The sequence below is a fragment of the Tripterygium wilfordii genome, chromosome 4 (assembly GCF_013401445.1).
Source record: "Tripterygium wilfordii isolate XIE 37 chromosome 4, ASM1340144v1, whole genome shotgun sequence".
NCBI classification, from domain to species: Eukaryota; Viridiplantae; Streptophyta; class Magnoliopsida; order Celastrales; family Celastraceae; genus Tripterygium; species Tripterygium wilfordii.
The window spans coordinates 3,772,792-3,785,847 of NC_052235.1; the positions used below are offsets into that span (position 1 = coordinate 3,772,792).

At 38.2% G+C, this 13,056-nt stretch overlaps 2 protein-coding genes and 1 pseudogene across 3 annotated transcripts; 1 reads left to right on the forward strand and 2 right to left on the reverse strand.

Annotated features, from left to right (window-relative positions):
- Positions 1 to 933: 933 nt before the first annotated feature.
- Positions 934 to 3,898, reverse strand: LOC119996368 (annotated as a pseudogene).
- A 182-nt stretch (positions 3,899 to 4,080) lies between these two features.
- LOC119996060 (YTH domain-containing protein ECT4-like) lies at positions 4,081 to 10,148 on the forward strand. Its single transcript, XM_038842563.1, has 8 exons — positions 4,081 to 4,365; positions 4,859 to 4,896; positions 5,009 to 5,186; positions 5,636 to 5,709; positions 5,808 to 6,209; positions 7,884 to 8,408; positions 8,727 to 8,939; positions 9,275 to 10,148. The coding sequence occupies exons 1-8, from the start codon at positions 4,320 to 4,322 to the stop codon at positions 9,605 to 9,607; spliced, it is 1,809 nt and encodes a 602-aa protein (XP_038698491.1). The 5' UTR covers positions 4,081 to 4,319; the 3' UTR covers positions 9,608 to 10,148.
- A 275-nt stretch (positions 10,149 to 10,423) lies between these two features.
- LOC119996063 (nucleolar protein dao-5-like) lies at positions 10,424 to 12,957 on the reverse strand. Of its 2 annotated transcripts, none has more exons than XM_038842566.1 (3): positions 12,350 to 12,957; positions 11,281 to 11,533; positions 10,424 to 10,991 (listed from the first exon to the last, which is right to left on the reverse strand). In XM_038842566.1, the coding sequence occupies exons 1-3, from the start codon at positions 12,674 to 12,676 to the stop codon at positions 10,606 to 10,608; spliced, it is 966 nt and encodes a 321-aa protein (XP_038698494.1). In that variant the 5' UTR covers positions 12,677 to 12,957; the 3' UTR covers positions 10,424 to 10,605. The 2 variants fall into 2 exon arrangements, with proteins under 2 accessions (XP_038698494.1, XP_038698495.1); XM_038842567.1 differs by having other exon boundaries at positions 10,424 to 10,988; positions 12,350 to 12,955.
- Positions 12,958 to 13,056: the final 99 nt, after the last annotated feature.

Here is a 13,056-nt window from a genome sequence, read left to right on the forward strand (position 1 = left end):
AATTGAATTGTTGCCATATTAATAATCCTAGCTAGTGACACTCTTGAGAAAGCTTGTGAACCACCATCTACATTATTTTTTTTTTTTTTTTTTTTTGCAGCTTACTTATGCTAGGCAATATCTCTCTATCTGCCTTGTAGAGAAGGGTAACCTTATATGGTATAGGGCTACACATCCCTTTTGGCAAGAAATCTCTCAGTTAATTTCCTTTATTTATCAAAATATGCAAGATTTTGGCTTCTCATGTGATTATAATTTATTTGGTATTGGAAAAAAAAACAAAGATAATGGTCTTCCTCAGTCGAATTATTTTGGCCCAAAGACAATATTTGATTTGTAAAATAAGCTTCACACACACGAGTAACTTAGATGACACCCACGTGTGTGGTATATCATAAAGGTTTCGAGATCGAGTCTCTCTATCCTCCTCCCCTGTATTTATTTATTGTTAATTATTGTTCAGATCCGAAAGGAATAATGCTACCTAAAATAAGACATCCATTTTATCCCCAAATATATATGTGACTTATGAAATGTCCATTGATTATAGGAGTTACTTTACATCCAACACTATGAGGGTCACATTTTAACATCACAAGAATAATTCGATCAGAAAAACACTTCAAGCTTCCCATCCCTGGTGTCTCGAAGTCTGCCTTAAGGAACTAAAACACTGGCAAGAGCATCTGATAGTATTTTTGATGAAAATATATTGTGAGAGTGAACACCCGAGCGCCAATCATGTCGTCGAGGTTTGAGAGGTAGAGAGAATCACCTGGTGATGCAGGAATAGACCCTGCAGGCATCACTAAAGCTATATTGTCTGTGGCTATGGGAACGTTCAGGTTGGGAAACTGCAGCTCCTGAGCCCATGAAGCCATCAGAAAGTGTCGAGAGCTGGATTAAACTTGCAACCAACAGACACTGAATGAGTGAAACAATCCAGCATAATGATTTTTAAAAAAACCTATTCTTTTAAATATTTCAGCTAAAAAATCAAGTACCCTATTGAAATTTGTCAGCACAAGATCAGACCCTGATGCTTATTTTATAGTAACAAAAATAATGAGAGGGGTACAAGTTCTCAAGATGAAGGATGAGGAAGAAACAAAAGTCTCTTCCCACTTCACTGGACTGGCTGTTGATTGTAGTGATTCTTCTCCTTTTTCTTAGCAGCAGCCAGTCTTGCACTCCTTGCAACAGCTTCACTAGTGGCAGCTCGGGCAGCAGCATCCATCTCTTTACTGGATTTCTTCTTCTTTGAAGAAGCTAATTTCTTCAGTCAGTCTTTCACATTAGGGGCAGATGCATCATCTGACTTCTCAGTCCCAGCACAGCAGTGTCATCTGTCCCATTTCCTATATCTTTGCTCTCGTTCTGGCCCTGGGGTCCCTTTGATTTATCCTTTTTTTTTCTTTTTTTTTTGAAGATTTGGGCTCACTAGAAGGATTCTCCTTCGTTTCCATGTCTCCTTCGTCGTTGGCTTTCTTATTCTGCGTCGTGCCAGCTTCTACAGGAGGAAAAAAAATTGTTGTAAAAAACAGTGGCTATAAATAAATCAATAAAATGGATCCAGTCAAGCTTCATACTACAAGCATGTATCTACATCCAGTTATTGAGTGCTAGAAAATCAAAATGGTAACACTGTTTGACTAGCCCAAATTATTTAACTTCCAAAGCATTTACTATGCTTTCAGTAGTATAATTTGTGATGCATTTAATTTCTTAATTTATTTACCTTAAAATACTGAAAAGATTTCTAAACCTCAAAAGCCAGAAGAAACTGCTGGATATATTGACATAGATGATATAAGGCTAAGTTACCATGGGACTCATCTTGCCCATTTTCCTTCTGTAATCCTAGTTCTGCAAGAACAGCTTCAAGTTCTTCAAGCTTCTTTTTCTTCAATTCCTTCTTTGAGAGCTGTCTATCTGTATCTTTGTGTACCAAAGGAGGTTCAGCAGGCTTCTTAACAAGTGGCTCCAATTCTGCTGGTGCCTTGGGTTCATCGTCATGTTCTTCTTCAATGTCATCATCAACTTCATCAAGACCTTCTTCCTCACTTTCACTTTCCTGGGAACCTACAATAGATAATCTAATAAAAAACCAACCAAATCCAGGAACTAATGGAAACTTCAGCAAATTTTGGATTTGGGACAGCCATAAGTATAGTCATTCATTTATGGACAGTCTTACCTTCTTACATCAAAATTACAATGCTGCTATATTTCCAAAAAAAAAATAAAAATAGAACTTCCAAGTTTAATGATAAAACTCAAGGCACATAAAAGTTGAGCAAACTTGAAAAAAATTCAAAAAGAAGGCCAAAAAAGGGGAAAAGTTCAATGGGGGTAATGTAGCCCTAAAAGCCAAGAGCACTTCTAGTGTAGTAGCTGATGCAGGAGCTAAAGAGGTCTCGAAAGAGCAAATTCAAAGATCTACATAACGTAGATTCATGGCCTATCCGCAAGCCTATAGATCCTACTCTAGCAAGCTTATATTATAACCAAATACGATAAAAACAATACCTAAAACACGATAAGCTATAAAAGCACAGGACCCTGAAGGCAAGAAAAGATATTCATGCACTTCAGATGATCATGTTTACATCACTATAATTAAATGATCCAGATATTGATCGATCAATATAATAATGTAACAGTAGCCTGTCCGACAAATTCCTAAATTTTATCATTCCCAAATAAACATCATATCCATAATCCATCCATTCACTAAACATTTAAAAATTACCGAGACAAAATAGAATATTGCATATAACTTTTCCTTTTTTAAAATAAAAGATTGGAATTCATTAAACAAACAATTTTGTTCACAAAAACTAATCCACATTGCTCGAAATCACATTCTTAACATGGGATTATTGGCCTCCAAGTATTATCCACACCAAGCCCTTCAAAATTACTCCTTTTAAGTAAATATTCAAGGCCTGATGATACAAATGTACTTTGAAGCCACAAAGAGATGTTGGTATTGTAACATCTGTAAGAAGAAAATTTTCTCCTAAAACATATTTAATAGTCACAACACAAGATTTATTAGAAAAGAAAGAAAAAGTAATAGCTTCTTCAAATTCCACAGCTGGTATTCAATTGAATGATTAATCCCATAATAAGAATAATAAGGTAAATCCATAACTGCTGCCTAAAAAACTTAAAACGGTAAACTGAGTTAGAAAAAGAACGCACCTCCGCAGCTGGCTCTGGAGGAGTATCCTTGTCGATAGCCTTGAGGTCGGTGGGCCCAGACAGAGGCGGGCGGAGCAGTAGTGGCGTAGTAATCCTCATCATCTTCGTCGTCTACATCAGCCCATGACTTAACGGTGAGAGGCGTCGGTGCCCAAAAGACCTCTTTTGCAGACTCCTTCTTCGACGAGGCAACTCCCTTCTTGTCTTTGCTCTTCGAAGAATCCTGTTCTTTATTGGAGCTTTTCTTTTTCTGCCTCAAGCTCCCCAGCGCCGCAAACACATTAGTGCTGTTAACGACAACCGACTCATCCCTCATATTCCCTCCGTCCACCATCTCCAATCCCAGACCAGAGTTACTCCGGTTACCAAAACACTAGCCTATCAATTTACGAAATTTCGAGAGAGAAATGTGATTGGAAGGTATGGAAATTGAGAATTGATTGATATTGCAAGGAATTTGAAGGAGAGATTAAGGTCTCCGAGAATGATGTGAATATGTGATGATGGGATTCGTTGAACGAGAAGGTACAGGAAATCTGAACCGAGAAGAAAAGCGGATTTGTCGTTATGGAATCAAAACGGCTCGTTTTGGTGCTTGGTGAAGCAGGACAATGGAGGTGGACAGCCTCCTGAGAACTGAACGTGTGTGCTAACTTTTGTTACCTATGACGGATGAGATGAGAAGAGAAGAAAACGCAGAAATAACCCTCCGTTTCTGTTTTATATTGGTGTTGTTTGCGGGTATGGGCCTTGGGATTAATAGAGGCCCAATGAAGGAATTGAGTGGGCTTTGGAACAAAGCCCAATTATTATGTTTCCGGTCATGCAAAACGGACACAAAAAACCAGAATTTAAAAGGAAACCGCCTTAATAGAAGACTTAACGCACGCGCATAATGTGAAACCAAGCTTCGGTCTCTCTCGGTTCTCCCTCTCCCTTTTGTCTGTCTCTCTTATTACAACAAATCCAATGTTGGGGATTTTTGTATAAAACCTAATACTAAAACCCTCTCTCTCTTTTTTTTATTGGAAAAGGTTTCTTGCTTAGTATTTATATATTATTGTTGAGAATTGGGGATTTAGGGTTTTTATTCTGATAGATCTCTGATTCTCATGGACGCACCAGTTCACGAGGGACAAGACCGCATCGCTCCAACTGGTATCCAGCTCTCTCTCTCTCCCTCTCTCTATATATACACACATGTATGTTTGTGTGAATTGTATGCGCACACGCCATCAATTTAGTTCTTTCTTTACATGTTTTTTTTTTTGTGCGATTTGATTTGTTCTCCATTCGTAAGTGAAAACTGCAGATATGATATTTGTGGATCAGTGATCTGTTTGGATTTTGTTGCGTGAATCCGAAGTTCTCAGTGTTTTTAGTTTGAGCTCTATGAATATTAAAGAATGCGAAGTGTTCTATGTCACATTCTTCTTGTTCTTGGAATTGGAACTAGGGTTCGTACAACATTGTCGCTTCGTATTCTGTTTGACCTTCTAGAGTTCACTCTGTTTTTATCACTTGCTCTAAATTTCAACGCATGAATGGACCCGTGTTTTGCAGTTTTTTTTTAATATATGTTTTAAAATATTTTTTTCCCAGTTTTTGTGTTTCTTGTTTTCTAATGACAGTTGGTCCATGTTGGGTGCAGGAGATAGACCTGTAGAGCCTCATATTTCGATGGAGCAGGTAATAACTTTTGAACGTGTTTTTTTTTTATTTGTTAGCTTTATGCACCAATCGTTCCGGTTATATTTGGGTAATTTGTTTCTTTGAACTTTGTTTTGCAATACATTTTCAGGCACTTTCAGCCAACGATGAAAGGATTGTTTCAGCAAATCCTTCTCTTGATGCAGCCTTTGTAGTTCCCTCAAGGGAGGTCATCCAACGACTGGAAACGTCCAATACAGGGGGAGATTTTTTCTCATCCCGTCCTCAAAATGCTTACGCTTCTCATGAACAAATGAGGTTTTATGGTGGTTAGTTGCCTGATCCTTTGCATCTTTGGGGACTCATGTTGTTCAATCTCCTCATTTAAATGATAGCATAATCTCTTTTCTCCTGAGTCAACTTTGGTCTGTCAGATCTTTTGAAGTTAAAAAGGCTAGTGAAAACATGTGGAAGTTCCAGTATTGCCATAATTTTCTTTAGAAAGAGATATTTTGAGAAAATTTCAGTTGCCGTTTGTGTGTGCCACTCTTGAAATTCAATGAGATTTGTGTATTTCTGTGATGTTATTTCCAATTATCAAATTTTAATTAAGTTGAAAAATTTTAGACATTGTCAAGTAATGTTTTGTATGTTAAATTTTAAAATGTGATTTTGGTAGAGAGTGATTTTCTTTCTTAGTGTTTATATTATGCCTCTTCACATGGTCATATGGAAACCTTTTGATGGGATCATAGTTTTTTATTTGCTTTGGCTTCAGGTTATGGAAATAGCACTGGTACATGGGATGGATATTCTCAATATGTTAATACTGATGGCTTGCAGATATCTCCTGTGAGTATGATCTTTATATTTTTGTGTCTTTTGAAATTTGAACTATTATCCTTACTAACAGACCTTGCCTTCCATTCTCTCATTTTGAGATAAAACAGGTTGTCTACAATGATAATCCGTCTCTCATGTTTCATTCTGGTTATGGCTTCAATCCCGAAATGGCATATGGGCAATATTCTCCTGTTGGTGCTCCTCTAACTCCTATTTTAATAGATGGCCAGCTGTTCTCCCCACAGCAGGTTCCATTCTCTCCTAGTTATTACCCCCAACATGCTACTTTGAATGTGCCTTCGTCAGTTCCTGTTTCGCCTTCTGAGCTGATAAGTTCTGAAAGTAGTGGTGAAAACTTGCTTTTTGGGCCAGGATCAAGTTACCTAGTACAGTTTGGATCATTCGGTGGAGGAAATGTGCCTGGTAATGTTTCTTGTCATTTGAACTCTCCAGCACCTTATCCTCAACCAATGGGCATACTGGGTTCATATGAACATCATATAGGACAGGTATGTTTTTATTTTATTTGAAATTTTTTTTGTTTCTGACCATGAGGAAATTTTTTGTAGATTTGTAGTTATTTATACCACGTGGAAATTTTCTGCATGATATGTTTTGTTGTAGTTTTGTTGTCATTTATTTTACCTGTTATTGGCATTCTGATATATTGTGGCCCAGCATGTAAAGTAGTTATTCTACTATGAGATTTTACAATGGCATGATACACTACTTCAGATTTTTCACTGTTATGATCCTCAATAGGGGTATTTTACCATAAATTCAAGATTTGATGAAACTCAGAGAAAACTGATTATTACCCATGTTACAGTTAAAAGTACCATTATTTCATCTAGATGTTGGACATGCTATGTCATGCTTCCTACTCACTGCCTCAATTGCCAAGTAACTTATTGCCAACAATTTCAGTTAGAAAGCAGTTCTGAGCCCATCAAGAAAGCCAAACCGATACTTCTGTTTCTCATTAAGGGATAGTTTGTACTTTATGGGCATGAAACTGTTAAGAGAAGGTATCATTGCCTAGTAGGTATTATGGTTTTGTTGAGTTGACTAGCGAGCAGGTATATCACCTGACTGGGTGATCCCATCTTGCAAGTTGGAAAAATATCTCTGTTTCTAATTCTTATAAATGGTTCCCAATCAGATCGGCATGGGAACCGTTGGGAGAAGATGTCTTTTCCTAGGTGCTAGTGGTTGGCGTCCTGCCGACTTGGTATTGTTGTTACTTTGAATTTGTTGAGCTAACGCCTAACAGGTAGGTTTTTGGTGTGTATGATGAAACCAGGGATTGATTCTTAAGTTAGCTTTTATTGTATCGATGACTGCTGTGTTATTTGGGAGGTAAATGGTGGAATGTAAGGAAACTGAGCAAACGTGGAAGCAATAATTCAGCGAGAAGAATAAAAACTCATATTATCTGAATCTTTTTAAGGGATATACAAAACAAATAAACTTGGCCATCTGTAGAGGGAGTAGCGTTTTGTCAAACCTTTGTTTGCTGTCTTCTTTACCGCTGAAATTCCTTTAATATTATAATGAAAAGCACTTAGTATTAAATTAACCTTATTATTTGGTGGTTTGGAACCAAATTGACCCTTCTCTCTTAACTCCCGTTATTCTTAAACAGTTTTGATACTTTTTTTGCCACACTGCTTGCCTGCCCCCATTGAATAGTCATACAGAAAAGTGAGTGATTTTATTTGACTTTGAATGAATTGGAGTGTAAATTTCTTTCTGCCACAAAATCAAAGTAAAGCTAAAACAGGTTATGGCTTTCATGGAAGGTAGGAAATAATGGCTGCATAAACTATGAATAATTGAAGATTGAGTTCTCTCTTTCACCATGGCTTCTCACGATTTTACATATTGATCTCTCAACTCTCATCACTTAAATATTTTGTGTAATTGATTTGTTTTTGGCACCGGCCAATGTTTTTTCAAAGTTCCTGTATGTTTTTTCCCCATTGTCTCATCCTCTGCCCCTCAGTCGATTGCACAAAACTCTGAGGAAACAACCTAACTTGGATATAAAAATTGGAATTATGGGTTTATATAATTACTTAACTGGCGTACTTGAGAGTTCATGTGTGGGTGGGGTGCTATGAAAGCATATGACTGTTTAATTAATCTGGAACATCTATTGACACTGCTATTTATGGTTACAGCTTTCTCAACAACAGAGACCGTTGCATGGATTTGGAGTGGCATCTCCCATCGGACGCCACTCACATAGCGGCTCTTATCAAAGTTCTACCTTTGACAGTGCTTCTATTTCGTATACTGGGTCTAACGATCGTACTCGCCTTATCCTTGACAAGGGTAGGAGAAGAGAGAGGGACCAAGATTCTATATACATTTCTAATGATTTATCTGGTTTGGACCGTAATCGAGGTCCTAGGGCTTCAAAGTTTAAGGCCAAGAGCAGCATTGATCAGAGCTCTTCTTCTGGTAATGGCAGAAATGATTCCAGCTCCAAAAATCACAGTGATATTTATAATAGGCAAGATTTCCCCACAGAGTATGAGATTGCTAGGTTCTTTATCATCAAGTCTTTCAGTGAAGACAATGTTCACAGAAGTATCAAATACAATGTCTGGGCCAGTACACCACACGGGAACAAAAAATTAGATTCTGCTTATCATGAAGCGAAGGGGATGGAAGGCAACTGCCCAGTGTTTCTAATGTTTTCGGTACTTTGCTGCAACTAGAACTCCTTGTGCTTTACTTATCACTTTTAATGTCACTGGTGTCATTGAAGTGAAATAATTGAATATATTAGTTTGGATAGAGAATTGTATGCATTTTTCTTGTCATTTTACAGCTCAAGGAATGAGATTCTTCAAGAACTAGGCATACAATTGATTTACTGAGTTTAGAGACTCTGATTAATGAACCTGGATCTGCAGTATTTGCCAAGATACCCTGCGCTTTTGCGCCTCTCTGTAAAGATATTAGTTACTTCGTTATTGGCTTTAAGCCTTTAATCTTATTGGTAACAATTTGTGCAGGTCAATGCTAGTGGTCAATTCTGTGGTGTGGCTGCAATGGTTGGACCTGTAGACTTTGAGAAAGATGTGAATTACTGGCAACAGGATAGGTGGAGTGGGCAATTCCCAGTCCAATGGCATATTGTTAAAGATGTTCCTAACAGTCGATTCCGCCACATACTACTTGAAAATAACGAAAATAAGCCTGTTACTCATAGCCGAGATTCTCAGGAGGTAGATATTTATAATCTTTATGTTTTTCCCTCTTCCATTGCCATAGTATGTTTCTAGTTGTTAAAATCTGAATCAGTAAATGTTATTTCCTGTGGTATCAGTAGGTGAACTGCCTAGAGCCTTATGTCAGTACATGTTATTTGATGTTAATATTCATTAATTGACTACCTTCTTACTCAGCTGATGATTCCCTATGGGGCTTATTGAGCTTCCCAGTGCACTGTTCACAATGTTCTTTTGAGATTTCATTTACCTCCCCCTAATCATATTATGTGCCTCTGCATTTGTTGCTTTCTTCAAGGTCTTGACATTCTCTAATTCTTCAATATGATCAGGTGAAACTAGAACAGGGTATTGAGATGTTGAAAATCTTCAAGGATTATGATTCGCGCACTTCTATCCTTGATGATTTTGATTTTTACGACGATCGAGAAAGGGGTTTGAAGGAAAGGAAGTCGAGACAACAAGCTCTTTCAATAGGAGATGCTCCTAATTTTGTTGGGGAAGAATCCATAAATCAAGTAGCTGACAGTCTCGCTCTACAGCTCCACTTGGACGAAGAAGGGAATAAAGTGATCCTATCAAATGAAACAGGTGGAAGCTCAGTAGCTGCAACAGATGGTTCGGATTCAGTTTCTGAAACAACCGGTGGCAGTAACCAGAACTGAGACTGTTCCAAGTTGATTTTGGACGGTAGTGGGTGTTGGGAAGCGCTTTCTGAGAAATTTACTTTAGCCTGAAAACTCTTTCTCCTTGTAAGTTGTGATCCCGTGACTTCTTTGCTCATTGATGACATTGGAGGTGGTATTCCAGGCATCTTGTGAAGTAAAGGCTGCGAATGGTGGGAGTTTTTTTTTTTTTAAAAAAATCCGTGGAACATCAGGAGTTCGGGACATTTAAGAGGTGGGCTTGGTAGAGCAGAGAGGCGGGCATTTTGGTATCATAGACATCTCATTCAATTTAAATTTCTGACTTGTTCTATTCGTAGAAGGCATAGACATGCTGTGGCAGATGTGAAGGAGAATGGATATTAGGCTAGCTTTGTATACTACCTACATCTTGCCTTGTGGATGTAATCTTGTATCTTTCACCCTTTATTGAGGGGTCTTTGCGGAGAGGAAAAAGAAATTGTGATAGTCACCTATGTCTCAGGAGGCAATTACTATTTAATAAAATGAAAAATACAAGTATGGTTTTTGGTTTTCGATTGACCCTGTCAAGTATGGTTTTACTTTTACCTTATAATTGTGGCTGTAAGTCATAAGACAATTTAAGAAATGTAATCTTGTAAAATCTAGCATGAACCTACTTAAAAACAAATACTGCGAACTGATCAACTCTTCCATCCATGGAATGTGGATGTATTCCAGATCAATATTATTGTAACATAACGATCTAAACCTTCCATTGCCGTGGCATACATAGTCATCAGGTCCCCAGGTATATGGCTTATGAAAACATTAGCATCATGTAAAAGAAACTGTGCAAAACAAAATGTCAGGCAGGTAATAATTTTGAAGAACGACCCTATTCTTTCCACAAGCACCTATTGAAAGTTTTCTTTGCAAAATTGGACCCGAAGGTTTATTTTGCACCAACAAAAAAAGAACGAGATACAAGTTCACAAGCATGATGGACAAAGAAAGAAAAAACTCTCTTCCAGCTTTTATCGCACCGGCTGTTGATTGTAATGATTCTTTTCCTTCTTCTTTGCAGCAGCTAGCCTTGCACTCCTTGCAGCAGCTTCACTAGCAGCGGCACGGGCTGCAGCATCCATCTCTTTACTAGATTTCTTCTTCTTTGAAGAAGCCAATTTCTTCAGTCGGTCCTTCACATCAGGAGCAGATGTATCGTCTGCCTTCTCAGTCCCAGCAGCATCATCAGTCCCGTTTCTTACATCTTTGTCATCTGGCTGGTGTTGGGATTCCTTTGGCTCTTTCGATGATTTATCCTTCTTTTTCTTCTTTTTTGAAGTTTTACTCTCCCCAGGAGCATTCTCATCCTTTTCCATCTCTCCGTCATTGTCAGCTTTCTTATTCTCAGCGGTGCCTGCTTTTAAAAGAGGAAAAGAAATTGCAGCATGTGAGAATGGCTGTACAAGTAAAAACCAGTGAAGCCAAGCCTCAAACCAGTAAATCAAAATGGTCAAACTATTTAGCTAGCCAAATTGTTTCACTTCCACACAGCATTTGCTATTCTTTCGGAGGCATAATTACAGCTGCACTAAAATTTTAGTTCATCTTTTTCATTAAAGAGAGAAAGGAATGATTACTAAACAATAGTTTCCAGAAGAAACAACTGAGAAGGCAGTAGGCACACAAATAAGACAAGGCTAAGTTACCATGGGACTCATCTTGAGCATTGGCCTCCTTCTGTAGTCCAAGTTCAGCAAGAACAGCTTCAAGTTCTTCAAGTTCCTTTTTCTTCAATTCCTTCTTTGAGAGCTGCCTATCAGTATCTTTAGGCACCAAAGGAGCTTCAGTGGGCTTCTTAACAACAGGCTCCACTTCAACTGTTGCCTCAGGTTCATGTTCATGTTCTTCTTCAACGTCATCATCAGCTTCCTCAAAACCTTCTTCCTCGCTTTCACTTTCCTAGGAAAAGGAAAAGATAAATCTAGTAATTACCAAATAAGTACAGTATATCATGGAAACTTTGGTCACAAAGCCTTAGGAAAACATGAATCACCTAAAAGAGCACACACCTCAAATGCACAAAAAGAAGCACATGCAATTTAGAGGGTCATGCTTATGTCCATATATTTTTTACTATGCAAAATACATGGAGGAGTGGGATTCAAAATGATGTCCTTCCGGTCATAGAGGATATAGATATTTATAAATGGCAATATCTCTTGGGCTAGCAATGAACCCCTATATACATATAATCTAACGGTACCACAACAATCCGACAAATTCTTAAAATCTTTTTAACAATCAGATAAACATCATAGTCCATCCATTACTCAAACATTTAAACACGACAGGGAAAATAGAATGGAAAAGCAAATATGAATATGAGTTTGATTTTTCTTTGGCATAAAAGGGATCAATTATCAAAGTACTATAATATGAAGCCCTCCATAATTAATACAGTACTTTGAAGCCACAAAGAGATGTTATCATGAATCAGTTCATATCATAGCATCCATATGCAGAAAATTTTCTACCTAAAACCATTTAATGGTAAAAAGATCAACTTCTATCATAAGAGTAAAAAGAAACCACCTTGAAATTGCAGCTAATGATTAAAATCCCAGAATACAGACGATCAAACTAACTGAAACTGAAAGGCAATCAAATGATAAGTCCTAATAGACCACACACGAAGATCAAGTATAAAAATACTAAACCAAAACTTCTGCATCCAATAAATAGAAAACACTAAAGAGGAGTTAACAAATAACGCACCTCCACAGCAGGCTCAGAAGTCTCCTTGTCGGCCTTGGTGTTGGTGTCACCCCAGACAGAGGCGGGCGGGGCAGTGGTCGCATAGTAATCCTCATCATCTTCATCGTCCACATCAGCCCAGGACTTGACTGTGAGAGGCGCCGGGGCCCAAAAGACCTCCTTTGCAGGCTCCTTCTTCGACGAGGCAGCGCCCTTCTTGTCTTTCGTCTTCGACGAACCCTCTTTGTCTGAACTCTTCTTCTTCCTCCTCAAACTCCCGAGCGCCGCAAACACGTTGGTGCTGTTCAACACAACCGACTCGTCCCTCTTGCTCCCTCCACCCACCATCTCCAATTCACTCACAGAACACCAAAAACAAAATCTCCTTCTTCAAATTAGATTTGCCAGCAAATTGTCAAAGGAAACTGAGAATTGAAAATCAAAATTGGGATTGTGTAAGGGATTATGAAGGAGAGATTAAGGTCTCGTAGACGGTGTTATTGTGATGATCGGATTTCTTGAACGAGAAGGTCTTGGAGATCTGAAGGTAGAGAGAACGCAGATTTGTGGTTACAGAATCAAAACGGCTCGTTTTATAACGGATGAGACGAGAACGAAAGCAAAATAATCCCTCTTGCGTTGCTCTCTCCGTATGTTTTTCAAAAAACAATTTCGTTTGTGGGTATGGGTTTTACAACAAAGCCCAATGTTCAAGCCCAAAAATAAAG

What these genes read in the sequence shown, in the direction of transcription:
- LOC119996060 (XM_038842563.1), top strand. Translation starts at nt 4,320, where the DNA reads ATGGACGCACCAGTTCACGAGGGACAAGACCGCATCGCTCCAACTG. An exon ending in CTCATATTTCGATGGAGCAG is followed by an intron (nt 4,897 to 5,008) that starts GTAATAACTTTT and finishes ATACATTTTCAG; the next exon opens with GCACTTTCAGCCAACGATGA. An exon ending in CAGTGTTTCTAATGTTTTCG is followed by an intron (nt 8,409 to 8,726) that starts GTACTTTGCTGC and finishes CAATTTGTGCAG; the next exon opens with GTCAATGCTAGTGGTCAATT.
- LOC119996063 (XM_038842566.1), bottom strand. Translation starts at nt 12,676, where the DNA reads ATGGTGGGTGGAGGGAGCAAGAGGGACGAGTCGGTTGTGTTGAACAGC. An exon ending in CTTCTGAGCCTGCTGTGGAG is followed by an intron (nt 11,534 to 12,349) that starts GTGCGTTATTTG and finishes TCCTTTTCCTAG; the next exon opens with GAAAGTGAAAGCGAGGAAGA. An exon ending in TGCTCAAGATGAGTCCCATG is followed by an intron (nt 10,992 to 11,280) that starts GTAACTTAGCCT and finishes CTCTTTTAAAAG; the next exon opens with CAGGCACCGCTGAGAATAAG.